General features: G+C 42.2%; 1 protein-coding gene across 1 annotated transcript in view; it reads left to right on the plus strand.

Annotated features, from left to right (window-relative positions):
• Nucleotides 1–23,485, plus strand: part of CFTR (CF transmembrane conductance regulator) — a 118,830-nt gene that overhangs the window by 13,726 nt on the left and 81,619 nt on the right. The window contains exons 2-4 of the mRNA XM_054988978.1: nt 4,711–4,821; nt 5,659–5,767; nt 23,134–23,349. Of these exons, the coding sequence (XP_054844953.1) occupies nt 4,711–4,821; nt 5,659–5,767; nt 23,134–23,349 (436 nt within the window). The remainder of the gene's footprint in view (nt 1–4,710; nt 4,822–5,658; nt 5,768–23,133; nt 23,350–23,485) is intronic.

Genomic DNA, 23,485 nt, shown 5'->3' on the forward strand with positions numbered 1-23,485 from the left:
TGACAAACAAAAGTATAGAAGTAACAATGCACTGGAGATTTGTTTTGCTTAAAATATAGATGGTACAAAACAGGTATGGATAGTTTATGTCACTTTTAAAGTATGGGAAGTATTAGTCATATGATTTTCCATGAACAAAAATCAGAATTATCCAGCTACACATCCTGGATTACAATTTTTAGATTAAAGTCAAATGTTTCATTTTTCTTGCACTGGTTACAGAAATAACTGAATGTTCATGTTATAAATTGCAAATTATTTGAGTATGCAGTAGTTTCGTACACAAATTACACTGAAGAGTGTTTCCATTTCCGAAGGACATGGGATTAATGCTGTTTATGTAAGGATGTGCAGTGTCAACAGATACCAAATTCTTTATCCTCCCTATGAACTAAACCATCATTTTAAATGACAACCCAGGAATTTTAGAAAACACATTTTGGATTGTTCAAAATGTAAAGGTAAATAAGAATAGTTTGTTGTATATAATCACTAACTTATAACTAAAACATTCTGGAAGACATAGATACACATGGTGTCTTGAAGATAACCGGCCATTCATGCTTTATTGTCATAATACTTACTTACTTAGAATAGTTCTATGCCACCTTTTCAGAGAGTCACTCCACATGAGACGCCTTGGCACATGTTCATTAAGTTTAGGGAGACACAAGGTTAGCCAGGAAGCATAGTTTAAAAAAGACAGAGCCAGTGGAGAGAGCTCCTCAGAGAGTTTGTTAATTTCATCGTTGCCGCCTCAAAGACTGTCAATTTCACCTCTTCAGTCTAAAACTGTGTGGGATCTCAAGGAGAAGGTAGCAAGGAAAGGAAATGGGCTGGAGCTCCCTTTGAGAGCCGGGCTTGGACCTGGAGATGTTGCTATAGCTCCCGTGTATAGCAAAACCTTTCCCTGCCGCCAGCTCTGTGTTTTTAAACTACTCTTTCCGTTAATATTGCATCTTCCAACACATGTTCTTCGTGTGATAGATGTCTTGTGTAGAAGCTCTTGCTTGAGGTGGCTTACAATCAAAAACCACAATATTAAAACCTAAGCCATTAAAATCTAAGGTATTAAAACACAAGCATTCCATTTATACCTTGCCTTTGTCCCCAATGGTACCCAAAGTGGCTTACATCATTCTCCACTCCTCTGTTTTATCCTCACAACATCCTCACACTGTGTGGTAGATCAGGCTGAGAGTGTGTGACAATCCCAAGGTTCCATGGCAGAGTGAAGATTCATATCTGGGCCATCCACATCTTTGTCTGACAGTAACCACTATACAATGTTGACTTTCACTAAGCAGAAAAACAGTGCAATCCTAAGCAGAGTTACTTCAGTCTAAGCCCATTGATCTCAATTTAGACATTTTTGTGCAAGATGCCATTTGCAGCTCAGTTGAAGGTGAGCAAAGGGCAACCCCACGTAGCCTACTTCCCATCCTCTGCCTTTCTCCTTGTGAGGAGACAGGCAAAGCAATGATCCCAATAGGTTTAGACTGGAGTAACTCTGCTTAAGATTGCACTGTAAGAATCTTATTTCTCAGAGTGGCCAGATGGATACCTCTGGGAAACCAACCATCACTAAATGAAAGGACTGCCTTTCCCCACTGTTGTCCATCTGTAACTGCATGAAGACTTCATTTAACTCATAATGGCAAATAACCCTTGATGGGTCTATCTTCCATGAATTCAAGTCACCTTTTAGGTAGGTAGGTAAAGGTAGTCCCCTGTGCAAGCACCGAGTCATTACTGACCCATGGGGGTCATTGCATCACGATGTTTTCTTGGCAGACTTTTAACGGGGTGGTTTGCCATTGCCTTCCCCAGTCATCTACACTTTACCCCCCAGGAAACTGGGTACGCATTTTACCGATCTCGGAAGGATGGAAGGCTGAGTCAACCTTGAGTTGGCTAACTGAACCTGGCTTCCGCCGGGATCAAACTCAGGTCATGATCAGAGCTTGGGCTGCAGTACTGCAGCTTACCACTCTGTGCCACTGGGCAATTTCTTTGCTTCTCTTATATTGAGAAGGAAGAAGGATCATACTAACAGAAAAATGAACAAGCAATAGCACTTAGATAGCACTGGAACAGACCAGTCTAGAGGTCTTTACAGAAGATATACTGGTGTACACAGCCAATGCGTATAAATACGGAGGAGAGAAAATACTAGTACTGTCATAATCTACTACTAAGCCCACCAGTCATCTACACTTTACCCCCCAGGAAACTGGGTACTCATTTTACTGACCTTGGAAGGATGGAAGGCTGAGTCAACCTTGAACCGGCTTTCTGAACCTGGCTTCCGCCAGGATTGAACTCAGGTCGTGAGCAGAGCTTGGACTGCAATACTGCAGCTTACTACTGTGCACCACGGGGCTCTTTATAAGTCACCTTTTAAAGCCATTCAAAATAGTGATTGTCCCATATCATGGTATAGTGAACTCATGTGGCATTGAATTCCATCTTAACTCTTTGTTGTATAAAGAAATATTTCACTTTGTGTGTCTTGAGTCAACTTCATTGGATGAAACTGAGTTCTAATGTTAAGGGAGAGTAGAAATGCAAGATTTCCGGAAGCCATAGATGAAGACATGTATACTTATAAACTGCATAAATATGCCAAATAGTACAATTTGGTATGATAATGATGAATTTTGTGTTGCTAAATAAGACAGAGAAATTCAAGTTTGATAGGAAAGTAAGCATGGCATATATTTCAATCCTTCTCCAAATATTTTTTTTCCAAAAGAAGCTTTTTCTTCATGGCTTCAAAATTTCCAGAAATCAACTGGGAGTTATGACGAGACAATGGTACAAGACAAACATTTTTTTCATTTCTACTGAGACACCTCAACTGCCTAAACTGACGGTATTCCCTCAATTGCCATCCATCCAACATTATTTTCTTAAGACTACAGTGCTTCCCCCAGGGACTCATGCAGAGATTCTATTGAAGACAAGGAGATTTACCTAGCAATCCTAAAAGTGTAGCTACTTAATTTGTATTTCCATACATACATCTAATAAAGGCAGGTTATAATATGAAACAGTGCTCCACTTTATGGCCTGCAAAGGGGAGAAAAGACTGAGATGGTTTCAAATTTAGTTTTGAGAAATTACAGTGCAATTTCGTTTCCGTGAAATAATGTAACCATTCTTTCGTTCAGACCTGATACTAGAGAACTATATTTCTTTGCTTTAGTAACCCATGTGTGCTTGGACATAATGTTTGTTGAACTGTATGCTTCTATGCCACATACTGAAGCACTTTTGAAACTGAGAAGACTTTCTAAAGCAATTTATGAAATGCCAAATAGTCTGTTATTGAAAAAGTGGGGGGGAGGTCAGAAATCCCACTGGCTACGTCTAAGATCTTGGGTGCACCTAAAGTAGCTCTCTGGATCACAGCCATAATAAGTGTTGTGAAATAAACCACAATTCCATGGCAATCTGTTGTTCATGGAACGTCCACTGATAATCATTTAAATATTTTTGCACACTGCATCACATATGAGGTCAGGCCAAATCATTGAGAAGGCTTGCAAGATAGTTTCAGATATATTATCCTTGTTATCCATGTGATAAGCAACCTTTATGGTATATAAAATGCAGATTTATTGCACTTCTATGGCTTCAAGAATGGCATTAGATATGCTCAAGATGTTGGAAGTTTGGGTTTTTTAAAACTCCCATGCCATATTACAAACTGCTTCAGAAACCACTCCTATGCGTCACTTGCTCTCTTTGGATGACCTACTGCTCAGATGACCTTCTCCTTATTGTACCTTCCCTTAGATCATTTTGTTCTGTTGCAGACACAACTAGGGCACATTCAGTAGTGGGGGCCATGTTGTAGAATTGCCTGCTACTCCAATGGGCGCATAGAGCACCACTCCTGGCTTTTTAGAGGTCATATAAATTGTTCTGTTTCTGAGAGCTTCTTGTACAAGCTAGTGGATTTGGGGAAGGTTTTGTTGTGATGTCGTCTTAATATGTGGTTTTGGTGATTTCATGATGTGGTAATTTACTGTATATTTTTAAAAATCGCAATTTCTTGCTGTTTATGTAAGCCACCTTGAGTCCTAAAAGGCACACATGACATAAATAATTTAAATACAGGCTGTTTTCACACACACCCAAGACATAAATAATTTAAATACAGGCTGTTTTCACACATGCTCTGGAAAATCGTGCAAAACTCACGGCATGAAGCATCTTCCTAGCACAATGACGTCAGAAATCGCACCATTAAACAGGATCATGACAGGAAATTGTGCTAGGAAGATGCTTCATGCTGTGAGTTTTGTGCGATTTTCTGGAGGTTATGGGCGTGTGAAAGCAGCCAAATACATTCAAATAAATACATCATTTCATAGAATCATAGAATCTCTTTGGATGACCTTTAGGGACCTTTAGGCTCATCTAGTCCAACCCCTTGCACAATGTAGGAAATTCACAAATACACCCTCTCTCACACACAGTGACCCTTTATCTAAATTATTGATTTAAATACATTCATATAAATACATCATTCTCAAAAATGGTTTACTTCTGGCACGGGTCTACTGTTTAGAAGGCCAAAGATCTTCTTGTGTGAGTAGAACTTGTTGCATGGCTCTTTAGGATCTTCTTGGATTTTTAGTTCTGTATGTACTTCTGCTCAAATTTATTTCAATTTTTTAAAAAATCCTTATTGTTTATTAGGTGGACAAAACCGATTTTGAGAAAGGGTTATAGACAACGCCTGGAATTGTCAGACATTTATCAGATCCCTGCTGCAGACTCTGCTGATAATCTTTCGGAAAAATTGGAAAGGTACGTACTAGTATTATGCCATATTTTGTAAGATGAACAAAAGCAGAATTTCAGTTTAATGGTTATAACAAATGGCTTAATAAAAGACTGATTGTAATCCTTGTGTTTCATCTGGGGATATTAGTTTTTTTTCTGAAACTTTCTGCCCAATCTTCTCCACTGAAATAAATATCTCATTCTTCAATGGGGCTTACTCTCAAGTAATTCTGCATAGGATTGATTTCAGCAGAATTTGTGTTATCTTTACTGTATGCAAAGTTTGCAGGTCAGAGCCATTTATATCATATACTATTTAATTATATCAAGCCAAGAGTAATTTGATTAAAGATTTTTATGTGTATGTGTTAAAACTGGGTTGACATTTTCCCCGGGTTCTTAAATCATACCATCCAAAAGTGTGTTCAGGAGTAGCTGACATGGTGTATTCAGTACATTGAAAAAGTCACAAAATAGAATAGTTTAGAATAGTTTGTCTTTGTTTTATTCTTGCTTAGGACTGGAGGCGCTCCAAAACCTTTATTTGCCTATTATTTGTGTATTGGTCTTAAGAAGTACAGCAGGTTTCTTTAAAACATACAGTGTGACCTTTTTAATGAATTAACTCCCTGAAGAGTGATATACGGCTAGGTATTTAAATCTGCCAAATATGCAGCTGAACTAAACTTGAACTTTTATTGAGCTATCAAGTCATTGAGAATCAGATATTTGGGGTCTTTGCAAAGCCTTTATTTCATTAGTCACCTTAGCTAAATCTCCTTGGATATCTTTGAGTGAACAGAACTATGCTGGAGCTTCAGAGCTTTGTATTTGGTCACGCTGGTCTTTTTATCTCCCCAGAGAATGGGATAGAGAATTGGCTTCGAAAAAAAGACCCAGACTCATCAGTGCTCTTAAAAGATGTTTCTTCTGGAGATTTATGTTCTATGGAATAATACTATATTTAGGGGTAAGATTTGCTCTAATTTTCAGTAAACTTACTACTATGTTATATCTTGTACCATTATTGGACTTCAAGGAAGCAGAATAACGTTTATAAACAGATCATACAGTGTTTTGATATTTTGATAATACATTTTCCTTATGCACATTCCAGGCACCTTGTTTTAATGGATATACTTTGACTTCTTAAGCAAAGAAATCACAGTATTTCAAATACTGTGTTATCTTCCCACTCAACCCATTACACACATATCCTGCCTCCAAGTCTGGTGGCAGTAGTGGAGCGTGCCATTATAGCTGGTTTACGGCAACCTCTGCTGTTTTCAAGAGACTAACCGAGGTGGCTTGCCATTGCCTGGTCTTGGAGGTCTCCCATCCAATTACTAACCAAATCTGACCTTGCTTAACTTCCCAGATTTGATGAAATCGGACTTGCCTGGGCTATCCAGGTCAGGGCTTCGAGTCTACCAGATATCTATATATGGGAGTAACACTTGAATAAGGAGTATACACTTAAAATGCAACTCACATAAGCCCAGATTGCATAGTTGACTTCCCATCCAAAATCCAGTGATGGGCTGCTAATGCACATTTGATTGGGGACATATACATCCTATTCAAATGTCATATTGGACTGTGAACATCAAGAACTCTCAGACCATCAGGAGATACTGATGAGAAACAGGGCAGGAAGGTGTGTGTTTGCTGTCCTGCTGCTTAGGCGCAGGTAGGCAGAAGTTCCATCAGATCCAGACCTTTAGTCCTTGATTAAGCGGCATAACAAGATTGTTAGTTCTTTGCGCTCGTCTTCTGGGACTATCTCCAAGTCCAGAGACAACCTGACCTACTACTAACAGAGGAATTGGCACCAGAGGCTTGATAATGTTACCGGCTTAAGAACAGGTCACTATGAAATGTAATTTTAAATGAAGCACAGACAGTGGAAATAACTAATTTGGTCATAAAGCAGTGATTGCAGTCGTTAAGTATGTCCTTTCCACAATCTTATTTGCTTAAGAAGTCACAGTATAAAACAAGTCTCATTGTAGGCATATTCTTCAGCATGCTGTGCTCTGCAGCAGCAGCAGTCATGTCAAGCATCCCTCAGCTCATTCTGGAAACTGGTGGTTCATTTTTCTCCAGGCTTTGGTCTGCTGAAGCCGAGGGAAATTTTCTCGCTTCAGAAGGCACAAGAAGAAACCTTGCTTAGTTCTTGCTCCCCTTCTTTGCCTGCAAACACACTTTAAAACAATATACACTTCAGTTCCTTCTGCATCCGCCTTTTACTCCATATACTACAAACACACCCTGGTAGATGGGTAGAAACTCTTCCCATAAGTTGGTGGTTGTGATTCAGTTTCATCAATAGCTTTGTTAGTACATAACATAAATGATCATAGTTCTCTAAATAGTATAATTGTCATAACTATCATCAACCTATGTTTATGGGAACAAAGACAAACAATGCCAGGGAATTCTGTAAAGGAGCATGTGCCCTTCTATTGCTATACACATTTTATTTACAGTCTACTTGGCCAAAAGCCTCTATCTGATGGTAGCAGTTGTTGGTTATGATGGAGAGTACAGTCAGCTGAGCCCTGTAAACAGGCCATATTGGTGTACAAGGCCAACATGCATAGAGTGTGGCTCGGTGAACATGCATTGAGAGAAGTAGGCTGGGGGGCTTAGTAGTGGATTATGACAGTACAAGTATGCCAACTAACGAACCCTGGTTCCTTCAGTAATTTGAGTTATTTGAGCTATCACCAGCTGCAAAACAAGGATAAAAACCAGTCGGCCTTCCTTAATGGCATTGCATCTCGATATACCATCCCAGACGAATTACTGCAACCTTTGGGAAGCAATGTTGATTTAAGGGAATGGGTATACAAAGAGGATGCCCTAATTGACAGTAATCAGTAAAACAAAATTTGCCCCATGGTACAAAACCATCAAAAAAGACCACATAAGAGCACGTTATCTGACTGATATCACAGTCTATAAGCCTAGGGTAGCATTTACGTCGTTATGCTTCCAGTCCATGCCAACTGAGATGCTACTCAGGCGATTCTAAAAAAAACCCATCGGTCACCGTATATGTATCTGTGGAACCTCAATTGAGGACTTACCACATTATGTTTTAAATTGTCCCTTATACCAGGAACCAAGGGGAAAATTTCTTGCAAATATTTTATCTGGTCTCCATCTTCTGTCTGACTTTGATAAATTAAATTTTATTCTTTCAGATACAGACCCTTTTATTTCGAATAGGATGGCCCTCTATGCCCTGGCTGCTAGGAAAATAAGGGCAAATGTGGTAGCCAGGAGAGTAAACACCTGACATAGATTAGAAACCGTTCGGTTTTAATGTTGTTTAATGTTTATATTTTAGGTAAAAAGCATTTTATAGTCATTTTATTTATATCTATGTAACTATATCTATATCCTTGTATCTTTTAGCTGTTTGTTAATGAATGATTTTAGATTGTGAAGGCCTATGGCCACATACAATAAATTCGCATCCATCCTACAAGTATTTTCTCTCCTCTGTATTTATACGCATTGGCTGTGTACACAAGTATATCTTCTGTAAAGGGCTCTAGACAGGTCTGTTCCAGTGCTATCTAAGTGCTATTGCTTGTCCATTTTTCTGGTAGTATGGTCCTTCTCCCTTCTCAGTATAAGAGAAGCAAATAAATTGCTATATTTGAACCTGTAGGCATATCTTTTTTTAAAGCAATATGGGATTTCACTTCCTTTTTTTCTTTTCGAGTTGGTAAGTAAAGAGTAGTCGTTCCTTGTATATTCCTGTAAATGCTATAAATCACTTTGCTGCAATCATCTGAAAACATATTTTGTATCTCCGTACGGTATACACAACAAACAGAAGCAAAAAGTAGCATTCCCTCTACTGCGCTAGCATAATGTGTAAATATCAGCGTCTTAAGACTTGTGAAGCACCATCTTACCCTTGCCCTTGAACCTCACAAGAAGAGCAGAGCAACTCCCGTGCTTCTGCTTCACTGCTTGATCCGGGAAGTGGATGGACTCAACACACCTGCTCAATTCTCTTTTTAATTATTCGTCTATAAATATTACTCCCTGTGTACTAAAAACACAGTTGTGTTGGTCAAACAAGAGCCTTTTGTGTTTGCATTTTTATAAAATTATATGTAATCATGTAAAAGATGTGAGTACTTAAAACAGGAACTATACAATTCAGTGTGTGAAGGTTTAGATCATTTGTGAAAATGGTGTATGAAGAGTAAATTCACCAATTGGCCTATTAGGAAGTGATTACACAAAAGAATGAAAGAGCCTTTGGTATTGCTGTCCTGAGGTCATTTAAAGGACAGAAGACAAAGGACTGTCATGATCCAATATGTTTCGGGCCCAAACTAACTATGATGTTGGAGATCCAACTTTTAAATTAGCCAACTTTTTTTTAACTATAAAGTTGCGCAAGAAGCACCAAATTATAGGAAGAGCAGAGCTTGGTGTTTAACTCTTGCCCACCTTTCTGGGATCCTCTTTACAGATCTCGGAGTGGGTCTGGGGTCTCCTCACCATGTTCTATGTAATTGTCAAATGTGGGTTGTGGTTTCTCTTCGTCTCCAACATGCATGGTGCTTGTGAGTTTTCCTAGTAGGCCATAATGTGTGGTTATAGTGCTGGAGTACGATGTGGAGGTTCAAAGCCTAAGCTACCATGAAACAGATCAGGACAGTTATGCTCTCTCTCAGCCTAACCTACCCCATAGGGCTATTGTGAAGATAAAATGGAAGAGAAGAAGAACCATGTATGGACCCTGAACTCCTAGGAGAACTCCTGTATGGACCATGTATGGACCCTGAACTCCTAGTCAGAAGAGTGGAATAAAAATATGGTAGAATTGCTCTGCAGAGGGGGAAAATGAGCTAATAGCTACTCTGAAAGAAAAGTATCATTGGGTAAACAGTGTTAGGGAAAGGTTAAATGAAGTAGTGCTATCACTCCGATAAAATTTGGAGTATCCTACACCTAAAAAGTCAATTGATCTGATCATGGAGATCCTGCATCAGATTTGGTTTGTTCCTTAATGAAGCTCTGTAATTCCTTCTCACGCGATTGGTCAAACAGATTGCCAAAGAAGACCAAGACCAGCTTTTCAATTGATGAAAAAGGAAGAACAGCGAGAAGGTTATGCTGGGAATCATGTGACCTCTTTACAGAAAAGGCATGTGCAAGGGGGCTGGAGTAAGGAAGGGGATTGTGAGAATTAAGGGGAAAGCTCTTTGGATTTGCCCTAAAGGCTTTTCCTCGCTTCTCTGCCATGCAGAGTTTTCTGCAAGTTTAGTTCTTTCCAAGGGATTGTTGAAAGTTATCAACCTTCAGGTGGAGTCCAGAGAGCTCCTAGAATTACAAATGCTCTCCAGGCAACAGAGAACAGTTCCCCTCAAGAAAATGGCTGTTTTGGATGGCAAACTCAGTTATATTCTGCTGAGGTCTACGGTTCCTAGGTGCCTGCCAGTAGTGGGCAAACTCCCGTGGGACAGCCAGTTTTGTGTAGTGGTTAACAGCATGGGACTCTAATCTGGAGAACCAGGTTTGATTCCCCAGTCCTCCACTTGAAGCCAGCTGGGTGACCTTGGGTCAGTCACAGGTCTCCGAAGTGCTCTCAGCCCCACTCACCTCACAGGGTGTTTTGTTGTGGGGATAATAATAATAATAATAATAATAATAACATTCGATTTATATACCGCCCTTCAGGACAACTTAATGCCCACTCAGAGTGGTTTACAAAGTGTTATTATTACCCCACAACAATCACCCTGTGAGGTGGGTGGGGCTAAGAGAGCTCAAGAGAACTGTGACTCGCCCAAGGTCACCCAGCTGGCTTTGTGGAGGAGTGGGGAATCAAACCCGGCTCTCCAGATTAGAGTCCTGTGCTCTTAACTACTACACCAAACTGGATAATAATAACATACTTCGTAAACCACTCTGAGCGGGTGTTAAGTCATCCTGAAGGGTGGTATATAAATTCAATGTTGTTGTTATTGTTGTTGTTGTTATTTATTGCCCATTGATCTGACAGTGATCAGCAGGAGGCAGCAAGCCCTCCCCGGAGGTTGCCCACCACTGGCAGGCACCCTGGGAACACGCGTGACTGTACGCTCCCAAGAGGCATGACGATGTCACTTCCATAAGTGACATTGTCTCGCCAGCCATGGGAGTGCTCCTGTGCTTCATTTGGGGCCAATTTTGCCTGGAAATGGGCCTAATCAGCCCCGCATGGAGTGCAGGAGTATTCCCGTGGCTGGCGCGATGACATCATATCCAGAAGTGATGTCATTGCACAAGCACTGGAGCATGTGTGCGCTTTGTATGTGGGAGAAGATGGAGCACATGACTGACATGAGGTAAGTGCCGGATCCCCACTCCTACTGGGAGGGTATTGGTACCTGGCAGCCCTACTGAGGTCCCTCCTCAAACTCCACCTGGCCCAGATTCCATCCCCTAACCCAGAGTTAGTAACTTTCCCATGTCTTTTAAAGCATACTATATGTGTATGAGTCTCACAGGCCATAGAGTTCCTCTGGGGTTCTCTTTACCTTGTACCAGCCTGTGCTGCGGAGGAGGAGGGAAGGAATCCCTGGCTGTGCATGAGTGGTGCAGTCCACGTGCAAGGGAAGGGAGAGAGGGAAGCACTGATTTTTATTGCAGCTTTTTTTTGAGACAGTAGCTCCTGCACTTCCTGTTAGTACCAATGAGAAGCCTAGAGAAGCTATTGAATAATCTTTTTGAGATGCTCAAACAGCTGCCTTTTGATAAATGAATGTGGTTCATTATCAGAAAATTAGGACCAAATATAAATAAATATATTGGATAAATATATTTGTTTATAAATATATTGTTATCCGGAAGACTCTTATAGACTTTTTATGGGAAACAGAGAGAAATGGACTGATGGTTTGTGCTTTTAAAGATTAGGAGGTTGAGAAAAATGTATTAGAGGAAAAGAAAATGTAGTTGTTTAGGGTTAATTTGGAGTTAGGGTATAATATGTAATATATATCCTACTATATAAAAGGCTAAGTGTATTCAAGACAACTCACTTCCTACCCTGGTGCACCTCCAGAGGGTGCTGCTGTGGAGGGAAGTCCAGATGAGGCAGCTAAACCTCCAGAGAGCATGCTATGGCAGGAAGCCCAGGCTGGGATCAGGCGTGGAGCAGGCGGCAATGCCCGTCCTCCAGCTTCACCCAGCTGGGATCAAGAGCGGAGCAGGTGACAATGCCCACCAAGTGCCTTCACCCAGCTGGGATCAGGCGTGGAGCAGGAGGCAATGCCTACCCCCCACCTTGACCCAGCTGGAATCAGGAGTGGAGTGGGTGACAGTGCCTGCCATGTGCCTTCACCCAGTTGGGATCAGGAGTGGAGCAGGTGGCAATGCCTACCATCTGCCTTCACCCAGCTGAGATCAGGAGCAGAGAGGGGGAAATGCCTGCCCCCTACCTTCACTTGGAGACAGTGAAGCCGTCTAAGACAGCAATATTTTCCATCTCCAGTTGGTCAAATATAGCACATTTAGCAGTAAGCAACCATAATAAGTACCCAGATATCTGCTTCCTTAGAATGTTCTTGAAAAAGCTTGTTGAAATGGGAGAACAGCTAGCCCCCATTTGAACGATTCTCAGTGGCCTTGGACCTTGTCCTCCTCCTCCTTGACTTCGCTGCCCTTTGGCATTCTCCCGCCCGGGAGCTTCACTGTCTCTAAGTGTGGAATTTGCACCTACAAAGGAAGAAGAAGAACAGATTATGTCATAGAAATTTCATTAATATACAAATATACAATATACCTTAGGACACCAAGTCTCTAGTTTATATCATCAGCATTTATGGTCGGGCAGTAGAAGAGTACTCTCTGACTACATGATCTGTGGAAATTATTATGAGCAGTCGTTGTAATTGATTGATGTAATTATTGGATGTGAACTGTATACTGTTACATAATATTTAAGTATTATTTATTGTTTTTCATTGCACAGAACGCACCTTGCACTTTGTAATCAAATATAAAATATTGAATATTAATTGCTTTTTGCATGGTGCACTTTAATTGTTGAGAAGGTTGCAAGTCTTGGCTGCGGAAGATCTTTTGATCTCTTCCCTTTCCTGTGTTTTCTGCAGCATTTCCCCTCTTTTGCTTTTCCTGGGATCAGGAGCAAAGCAGGTGGCAATGCCCCCCCCCCCGGCTTCACCCAGCTGGGATCAAGAGTGGAGCAGGTGGGAATGCCTGGCCCCACTTAACCCAGCTGGGATCAGGAGCAGAGCAAGTGGCAATGCCCACCTGCCACCACCCAGCTGAGATCAGATGCAGAGCAGGTTGCAATGCTCGCCCACCCTTTACCCAGCTAGGGTCAGGGGCAAAGTAGGGGGCAATACCCACCCTCCACCTTCACCCATCTGGGATCAGGAGTGGAGCAGGTGGCAATGCCCACCTGTCACCTTCACCCAGCTGCGATCAGGCATGGAGCAGGTGGCAATGCCTGCCAACCCTTTACCCGGACGGGATCAGGTGCGGAGCAAGGGGCAATACCCACCCTAAGCCTTCTCCCAGCTAGGATCAAGAGTGGAGTAGGTGGCAATGCCCACCTCCATCATCACCTAGCTGGAATCATGAGCAGATCAGGTGGCAATGCCCATCCCCCTTCACCAAGTTCAGATCAGGAGCAAAGGAGGTGGCAATGCCTGCTCCCCCCTTCACCGGCCAAGATCAGCAGCGAAGTAGGTGGCAATACCTGCCCCTGCCTTCATCCAACCGGGATCAGGCACGAAGGAGGTAGCAATGTCCGCCCCCCCAACTTCAACCAGCTGGGATCAGGAGCAGAGCAGGTGGAAATGTCTGCCCCTCCTTCAACCAGCTGGGATCAAGAGTGGAGCAGGTGAGAATGCCTGCCCCCCCACCTTCACCTGGCCAGGATCAGGAGCAGAGAAGGAGCAGAGAAGCCCCCCTTCAAGAAGCTGGGATTCAAAGTGGAGTTGGTGCCAATGCCCATCCCTCTCTTCACCCAGCTGGGATCAAGAGTGGAGCAGGAGGAAATGCCCACTTCCCCCTTCACCCAACCAGGATCAGGAGTGGAGCAGGTGGCAATGCCCGACCCCTTCACTCAGCTGGGATCAGGTGCAAAGTAATTGGCAATGTCCGCCCCTGTTCACCTGGCTGGAATTGGGCATGGAGAAGGAGACAATGCCCGTCCTTCTTCCACCTGTCTGGGATCAGGAGCAGAGCAGGCAGCAATGCACACCCCCTGCCTTCACTTGGCTGAGATCAGGTGCAGAGCAGGAGGCAATGCCCACCCACCCTTCACCCAGCCAGGAACAGGCACAGAGCAGGCAGCAATGTCTGCCCCATTTCACATGGTTGGGATTAGCTGTGCAGCAGGCAGCAATGCTCACCCTCTCTTCACCCAGCTGGGATCAGCTGTGGAGCAGGAGGAATGTCCACTCCCCCTTCACCCAGCCAGGATCAGGAGTGGAGCAAGTGGCAATGCCCACCCTCTTCACCTGGCCTGGATCAGGCGCAGAGCAGGAGATAATGCCTGCCCCCTTCACCCTTCTGGGATCAGGTGCTTAGCAGGTGGCAATGCCTGCCCCCCTGACTTCACCCAACAGGGATCAGGCGCGAAGCAGGAGGCAATGCCTACCCCCCTTCACCCGGTCAGAATCAGGCACAGAGCAGGAAGCAATGCCCGCCTGTTCTTCGCCCAGCTGGGATTAGGAGCAGAGAAGATGGCAATGCCCATCCCAGCTTCACCTGGCCGGGATCAGGCACAGAGCAGGTGGCAATGCCCGCCCCTTCACCTGGCTGGGATCAGGAGTGGAGCAGGTGACAATGCCCTCCCCCTCTTTGCCCAGCTGGAATCAGGTGCAAAGCAGGAGGCAATGCCCGCCCCCCCTTTCCCCCAGCCTGGATTAAAAAAATTGTGTTTATGCCTAATTCTTTTTATTCTTTAGATTTGCTTTTCTTGTTCTTTTATTCTTTTTTCTTTTAGTTAGGTGCTTTTCGTTTTGTTTTCTTTATATTAATTTTTTTTAAAAAAGGAAGTTTGGACCAAAGATAGGATACATGATTAGGCTCTTTCTTTTTAAAAACATCTAATTCGTAGACCCGCAAAGATACTTTGGACATTATAGGGAATGATCTGTGGTGAACGTGGTGTTTAACCCTTTCCACCCATGCCTCTTGAATAATTTAAATAGCTTCCATAGAAATAAAAAGATAAGTGTAACTGCTGTAACTTTTTCCAGCCTGCTAAGGAAAAGGCATCTTCAGAGTAGCTATTTAAATTATTCAAGAGGCATGGGAGGAAAAGGTTAAATACACCCTCCTTTAACAGCCATTTCCTCATCTTTAAATCAGTAGTGTGCTGCTAATTAGCTTTTAATTAACTGCAAGATATTCTAATCACTCATCTCTGGCATCATGTCTACTTTGGCTCTTAGTGAACTATTACGTCTTTCATCTTGGAAAATGCTTTCTTCTATCATCTTGTTTACGTTCGTTCTCTCTGTCACTATCACTATACGGGACACATCGTACATCATGTATTTGTATATGTTGTAGCAAAGATTTGTTTTGTTTTACGTACGTCTTTCAAAGCCTCTTTGTTGCAGACACCTGATAGAAGAAGCAAGAATGTTCACACAGTTCTTAGCACATGCAATTATATAAATTGTTGAGATAATTTGTGAGGGGGAAGTGAGAAAAGAGCAACTTAGCAGATAAGTAACTGAAAGGGAAGTTTGCCTATCAGCAGAATTACATACAGATCTTGCCACCAAAGAGGATACTGATGATAGCTCTATTTTCCCAAAGTGTTGGTTTATACTAACCATGGTGCTGGCTCACTGGCATGAAGAGTGATTCCTTGCTTGCCCCATCCTGCCCTCTTGCTTGCCCCATCCTGTTAAGAACAGCACAAGATACATTATTTGCAAATGCTTAAACACTGACAGATGGTACAACAGATAGTGGGAAGAAATAAGATGGATGCTGTACTCCCCTCCCCCACTCCAGTTATAGGCAGTGCTGCAGAGGTGGAAAAGTAGAAGCATGTGATTTGTTGGTACAGACTGGCATACAGGCAGGTAGTAATTCAGAGGGAAATGGAAGCAAATATTACATATGCTTACCCTCCTGGATGTCTTTGTGTCTTTGTGCCATCCTAATATGTCTACAATGCAATTAATAATAGATAAGAAATGCAATTAAGAATAGATAAGAAAGACAGACAAAGTCTTAGAGGAAGCGTGATGAGATACGAGAGATCAAAGATGGTGATCTGATATACCTGTAATGTTAATTAAAAAGCAACTGTGAGAAAGCCTGATTCTTGGGTGTGTATGAATCTTTCTGGTCTGTTTCTGTAGCTGTTTCCCAATAAAGATCCTTACCCAGCTGTTGTTATCCACAGTTGGTGCAAAAGGCACGCAAACTGTCGTATTAAATTAAACTCAGGGGCAAATGAGCTGTCCTGCAGTTTAATTAAACTAAATTAAATTAGACATGATGGAGGGATCCTTGTGATATGAATCTGTCAGTTCACATGTAAATAAGGTGTGTTTCACTGATAGAAATGGAAAAAAAATGTGACTTTAATAAAGAAAATGAAGACATAAAAATACAAAAAGAGCAGCAGCAAAAGAAAAATTGCAGTATACACAATAGTATAATAGAAGAGCCTAGCTTCTGGGAACTATTGTTTCTGTACACTCTTCGGGAAAGTATACATAACCACCATAACCACCAATATTCCTAATTTCTAGACATTTTATACTAATACTTAGTCCTATTGAAGTAAATGAGAATAAACTGAGTTAGTACAAGTTATTTAAAGAGTTTAAGGATTGCAGCAGTAGGCTTTGTGACAAGCTGTTGGAATTAGATATGAAGACAATGGCACACACCATTTCATTTAGTCAAAAAGTCTATATAGCACCTTGGCTTTTAAAGTATAAGATTAAGTTAAAATTCGCAAGAATGAGAGACTCAAAATTTAAATTTAAAACAATGAAAAGAGAGATACCCCTCCCCTTCTCCTTGCTTTGTCTTTACTTGCCAGCTCACCCCTCCCTTCTTTTGAACCGGCTCTGGTTCACCTCCACATGCTTGTTCTTTCCCTTCCATCATTGTCCATCTGCTTGATTCCCCCCCCGACCTTCCTTTCCCTTCCCCTGATGCTTCACCTTCTCTCCCCCCCTGCAGCTCCCGTGGTGCCTCCTTCCCCTGTACTCTCTCTGCTCCTGCTCCCCCGCCCCAAACTAATATCTTCCTGTTCCCGTCACCCATTGTGGGACACCATTTGGAGTTGTTCTGCCATTCTAAAATGCCACCCAAGGTTCTGTTTACATTGCTGGTACGGTTGTGGGGCCTATCTCAATTCCTATTTTAAACATTCATAGTTTTCTGCAAACCTGGGGGTTGCAGATTTAAAGGTTATAGAGGAGATAGAGCTTAAAGCATACATTTAAAAAGATTCTTTTAAAATTTGCTGGACTTTTAGTAAATCTGAGATCCGTTCCGAAATTATCTCAGAAGAGATCACTGCAAAACAGCAATCACATGTGAACTTGCATGTTGACTGTATATGTAAAACCCAGAACAAACCACTGGGTAATATTGACATTCTTGGGTTCTCCATCCCTTTCTTCCTTCAACTTTTGAAAAGCACTCCACGACAGTGGGAAAAAAGTCTAACTGGCTTAATTACAGTTTCACAAAAGTGATGTTCTTGTCTGGAGGGTAGCAGTTCTTTTTCATTAAAAGAAAATGACACGCTACTTTCACTACTGAATTGGTCTTGTGTTATGGTAAATCATGTATGATGTGATTATTTCATACAAAATACCCAAATTTTCCCGAAGGGAACATCAAAATCACTTAATGGGGATTAATATGGATTAGCTCTCTTTTGTATGTTGTAAGAGTAATTAAAGCATAGCCAAAGGGTGGAACTTTCCCACTCTTTCAATGCACATTTTTCGGTGGAGTGGCAACCTAAATCAATGATGCTGGTTGTATTTAAGGAGGATATTCTGGAGTATAAAAGTGCAATCTAAGTAATTTGTGATGCAGTCCCCTTAGGGAGAAAACCCCACTGAATACAACTGGACTGCTTTCTGAAGAGGTATGCTTAGGAATGCTTCCCTGAGATTCTGTTTTCCACTTTCAAGAGTGAGGAAATGCAGTCTCACTAGGGATTAATTTTTGTTTACATGAAGCTGGGAAGTCAGCTTCAGAGAATTATCAAAATTGTTGATCTGAGGGTCTACTTAGTTTACTTTTCCAGTCTCAGTATTATAGTCTTTCTGGCAATTCAGAGTTACATGGAGTCAGCTTTCATTAGAGGAAAAAGTAACTGTCTAGCCCATGGAACCATAAAAGCCAATGGACCTTAAGAGGAACAGCCCCCTGCTTTCTATCCTTTGTCCTTGGTAAACGACTGCTCCCATTCCACACACACACCCATTTTCCTTTAGGCAGGGTTTTTTTTCTGGGAACAGAGGTGGTGGAACTCAGTGGTGGAACTCAGGACTGCACAATGATGTCACTTTGGGTTAGCTGGTGTCAGACTGTGGCTAGATAAGGCACTCTCTGCAAGGTTCCCTTTAGAAGCAAGAATAAGTCCAGTGTCTGGCAAAGGAAGTTTTATTGCAGAAAAGGTCCATTATAGTCCACTGTCCTGAATAGGAGACTCAGGATGGTACATGATCATTGTTACCAATGAAGAGCAAGCATAGGATACAGAGTAACAATACCCATCTGGAACAGCCTCCCCCCACAGTTCTCAAAACAACATCTTTCAGTCCTGGGAAGCTGCTCTCCTTCAAGGCCAATGCTTGGTGGAACGGTGTTAGACACAACAATCTCCTCTGGTGGGAATGCTGCCTGGGAACTGGTGCACCTGGGGAGAAAGCACTTAAACACTAGAAGCATTAGAAAATGGAGTCAGTACAGTTTAGATACATACTGGACCTGACAGCTGGAACAAGGGGGGAGTTTTTTAAAGTTTAAATCGCCCTCGGCAAAAATGGTCACATGGCCAGTGGCGCCACCCCCTGATCTCCAGACAGAGGGGAGTTTAGATTGCCCTCCGTGCCACTGGCTCAGAGGGCAATCTAAACTCCCCTTTGTCTGGAGATCAGGGGGTGGGGCCACTGGCCATGTGACCATTTTCAAGAGGTGCCGGAACTCCGTTCCACCGTGTTCCTGCTGAAAAAAAGCCCTGCCTTTAGGAAACACTAAATTTTTCAGTACAAGTTGCCAGCGTTTTCAGAGCCAGCTTGGTGTAGTGGTTAAGAGCGGCAAGACTCTAATCTGGAGAGCCGGGTGTGATTCCCCACTCCTCTGCTTGAAGCCAGCTCGGTGACCTTGGGTCAGTCACAGCTCTTCCAGAGCTCTCTCAGCCCCACTCACCTCACAGGATAATAATAACACGCTTTGTAAACCACTCTGAATGGGTGTTAAGTTGTCCAGAAGGGCGATATATAAATCAAATGTTTTTATGTTATTATTTTAAGTTCCTGTCCACATGCACTGTGCAAGCCTAAGATTCTGAAGATATTGTAGCATATCTTTAAACTCAAAACCCTAGACTCTGTAGAAATTTAGGTTTTTAAATCAGTGAAGGACAGCCTGTAGAGTAAATGCAGCAGGTAGAGTAGAGCCTTTAGCATAATGTAACATGGGAAGGGGGTGTCTTGGGCAGTGATCCTTGGTATAAGAATTGGGGTGTTGTTAGTTTGACCCTCTTTTCATTTGCAAGACTTGTTAAAGGACCTGCGTAAGTAGTTTTAACTAAAGGGGACCTGAATAGGGAATCCTATGAGATTTCTGCATTGAATAGGGTGGATTCTAAAAATAGCGCGACACTTACTGAATGCTGGTGGCTTCTTTGTGCAATTTCTGACGTCACCCATTTACAATACGGATGCAGGAAGTTATGAGTCCAGAATGAAAACAGAATCATAACTGCTTGCATCCATTTTGTAAACGGATGATATCAGAAATCACGCGAAGAGACTGCCAGCATTTAGAGAATGTCACGCTCTTTTTAGAATGTGGGGAAACGACCCTTCTTAGGACTGCTGCATAAATTTCCCACTGGTGGTAGGCACTGTGGTCAGCGGAGCAGAGCTTTTCCGGATTCCTCTCTGTGCTGCAATCCTCTGAAATGCTGTTCTTGGGGGACAAGGAACCCCCAAGAAGAGCATGAAAGCTCATCGAGTTTGCACCATGACAGGGACATTGGCATAAATCATTCCCTTTCCAGCAGCAGAAAATGTAGTTGGAATTCAAGCCTATAGCCTGTAACCCCCAAATGTTCTTGTAATTTGCCCTGGAACCATAAGCTATAGAATGTAGTAATGCAAACCACCATAATTACCGCCACTAAGCAAGTCAGAATAGAAAACAGCCCACAAAAGAAACTAATTGAATGTTTGGGTATGGAACTGTTTTATTATTTACAAAACTTTTGCACTGCTTGTCTGCAAGCTTGAGGTCACTTATAATAGCAATGTAAAATGGAGAACGAGTCAACCCTAAATCACAGTTGATGTTGTGTAATAATAACAACATAATAACATTTGATTTATACACTGCCCTTCAGGACAACTCAATGCCTACTCAGAGTGGATTACAAAGTATGTTATTATTATCCCCACAACAATCACCCTGTATGGTGCATGGAGCTAAGAGAGAGCTCTGAGAGAGCTGCGACTGACCCAGGGTCACCCAGCTGGCTTCAAGCGGAGGAGTGGGGAATCAAACCTGGTTCTCCAGGTTAGAGTCCTGTCACTCTTAACCGCTACACCAAACTGGCTATCAGTGTGATTGAGTATTAATACTGGAAGTCCGATATATTACACTTCAAGTTTTCTTGGCTTTTCTCTGTGGCCTCTTCTGCATGGTGAACTTTCTCCGTATTCAATCCATAATGATTGGATCTGCTTTATTCCTTAATTCTATACTGCTTTGATTAGTTAATTCTACACTTTGAGGGAGTTGAACCGAAGTGGTGATGTCTGTTTTTTATTTCTGTGCTAGAAAAATGCCCTGATTCTGCTGCAGGCCTTGAGGACTGGTCAGTTTCCTCGATAGCTGAGAAAACTTACAAAGCATTTTTTTTGTCTTTCTTTAATGCCACCAATGTTGCCACATTGCCATTTAATTTTTAAAAATCAGGAAAAAATGATTGGTTGCTGTTCAACCAATCAGGATGCAGGGGAATAAAGGAGAAGGCAAAGGTCAGGAACAGAGCAGAGCAGAACAGAGCAGAGAAAAGAAAGTATTCTGCATTTCATAAAAGCCCCATTTTATCTTTGCTGGGCGGGGAAGCATCAGGGTATGCAGGGAGAAAAGCTGCAGAAAAGCCAGGGAAAGATTGATTCACTGGCAGCAGCAGCCTTTCTCCATGCAGGATGTTAAAAAGTCTGGGAAGCAGTTTGGAGACTGAATTGGGGCATATTGACCATGTGTGCAGAAGTCTCAAGAGAAATCAATGCAGAATGGGGCCAAAACCGATGAAAAAACCCTGTGAGGAAAGGACCTGCATTTGTTTGCAATATATTTATAAAATCCCTAAAAACATAGTAAAGGTACCAATCAAGTCCTAACTAGAGATGGGCATGAACAGCACTACGAACAAAAAAAAGCCACGAACAGTCGAATCTGCTGTTCGCGAACAAGCTATTCATGAGGCCCCATTCTAAACGAACAGGCGGTCATTGCAAGCCTCATTCATTGCTGTTCATTGCTGTTAATCAAGCCAGACATTCTGGCACCTGCAATCAATTCCCTTGGCAACTTAGGCAGGGATTGTCTGAACTCTGTCTGAACTCCTGCTGTTGCCCTAGATGTCAGGTTCTGACTGTGTTCAAACCAAAGAAACTCCATTTTGATTCTGTCTGTATATTAAGCGTTTCCTTTGCAGGTGACAAGCCTTCCACTGGAAGCTCACAGGGAGAAGAAGAATGTTATGTCTACAGATATCTGCCTTTCCGACGCCCTTGGGAAACTTTCGCTTTCTCACCCTCCAGCTGATTGTTTTGAGAACTAAGGGGGAGGATGGGGCCCACAGGGAACTGCTATTCTGTACCTCAGCTTTTGCCTGTCATTCGTAACAATTTCTAAGCTCAGCCCTGATCCTTGGATCTGGGAATGTGGACTTATAACTGTTGTTATTTTCAGTAAAAGCCTTTTGGAATCAATGAACTCTTGTCTCATTGCAAGGGGTAGTCTGGATTGCAACTTTTATTCAAGCCTCAGTCTGACACTAGAAACCCCAATCTAAGCCCAATTTAGCTTGATAGGCAGGTCTTCCTTTCAAATGTGGAGCTCCAAATTTGTTACAAGGGAGCAAAGAGCAGAGGGGAGGGGGCTCCCAGCTCTGGCTTAGTTTGCAGACAGTGAAGAGGGAGAGACAGTTGCTGTTGGCATTTTGATAGAGAGAGTGCATTGGAGCTTGAATTTTCTTTGTGTGTGGTGGGATAGGTATCTACCTCTTCAAGTTCCAGAGCTGCTGCCAGGCTGTGGACCAAGCTATTATTTATTATCGGTATCTTTCCTGGTGCCTGCTCAGGTCAGGTTTCTGGGAGTGGTGCAGTAGGGATCTTGATCAAACTTGGATGATGGCTGGAGGAGAGCCTGCTGGCCCGCATGAACAGCCAACCACGAACATGTTTGTGAACAGGGCCATGTTCGTGGTTGTTCGTGAGTCCCTGTTTGTGGATGGCAATGAACAACAAACATCATGTTTGTTTGTTTTTTCTGTTCGTGCCCATCTCTAGTCTTAACATAGCAGTAATACATCATTTCTCGATCAGCCGAAAACCTGTTGAAATAAAAATGCTTTACACTGCTGGAATGGATTCAGGGAGAATGGAAACAACCTTTGTGAAGGATGACTGAACCTTTATTACTCAGGCCAGCTGAATGTGCATACCAACAAGACCAGCTGTTCAGTGAAATAAACAAATAAACATGGCTAGACCGGAAGCATATATCCGCATATATTTGCTATCTGACAGTAAATAAAAATGAATGTTAAAAAAACCTAAACCCATGGGAGAATTAACTCATAGTTATTGCTATTGTTTAGTTGAACAGGTTTGGCAAGGGTTGTGATTTGGGTCCTGGAATTCCATTCATCTGCCAATCTGATGCAAAGGCTTTGTATAAAGTACTATAACAAGATGTAATCTCCATATACTAAAATAGTGGATGAAAGTTTTATGCGTTCAACAAAAATATAGTCAGAAAATAGACTGTCACTGGAGTAAAATGTTATTGAAAACGGTGATCAGCTTTTCACTTTTTCTCTCCATACAGGAGGTTACTAAAGCTGTGCAGCCTCTTTTACTGGGAAGAATAATAGCCTCCTATGACCCCTCCAATTCACTTGAACGATCAATCGCTTACTACTTAGCCATAGGACTCTGCCTTCTCTTCATAGTCCGAATGTTGCTTCTTCATCCAGCTATATTTGGCCTCCATCACATTGGAATGCAAATTAGGATAGCCATGTTTAGTTTAATTTATAAAAAGGTAGGTTTTTCGAATTTTGTTTCATCTAACCACAACTGCATGGGAGAAGTAGATTGCTATTGTGGATGTGATCCGTTTTCATTTAGTCTTAAGATGTGAGAAAGGTGTTTTTTGCCCTTTAAGATTTTACTTTTTT

This window comes from Eublepharis macularius, chromosome 9 (assembly GCF_028583425.1).
Source record: "Eublepharis macularius isolate TG4126 chromosome 9, MPM_Emac_v1.0, whole genome shotgun sequence".
Lineage (NCBI taxonomy): Eukaryota > Metazoa > Chordata > Lepidosauria > Squamata > Eublepharidae > Eublepharis > Eublepharis macularius.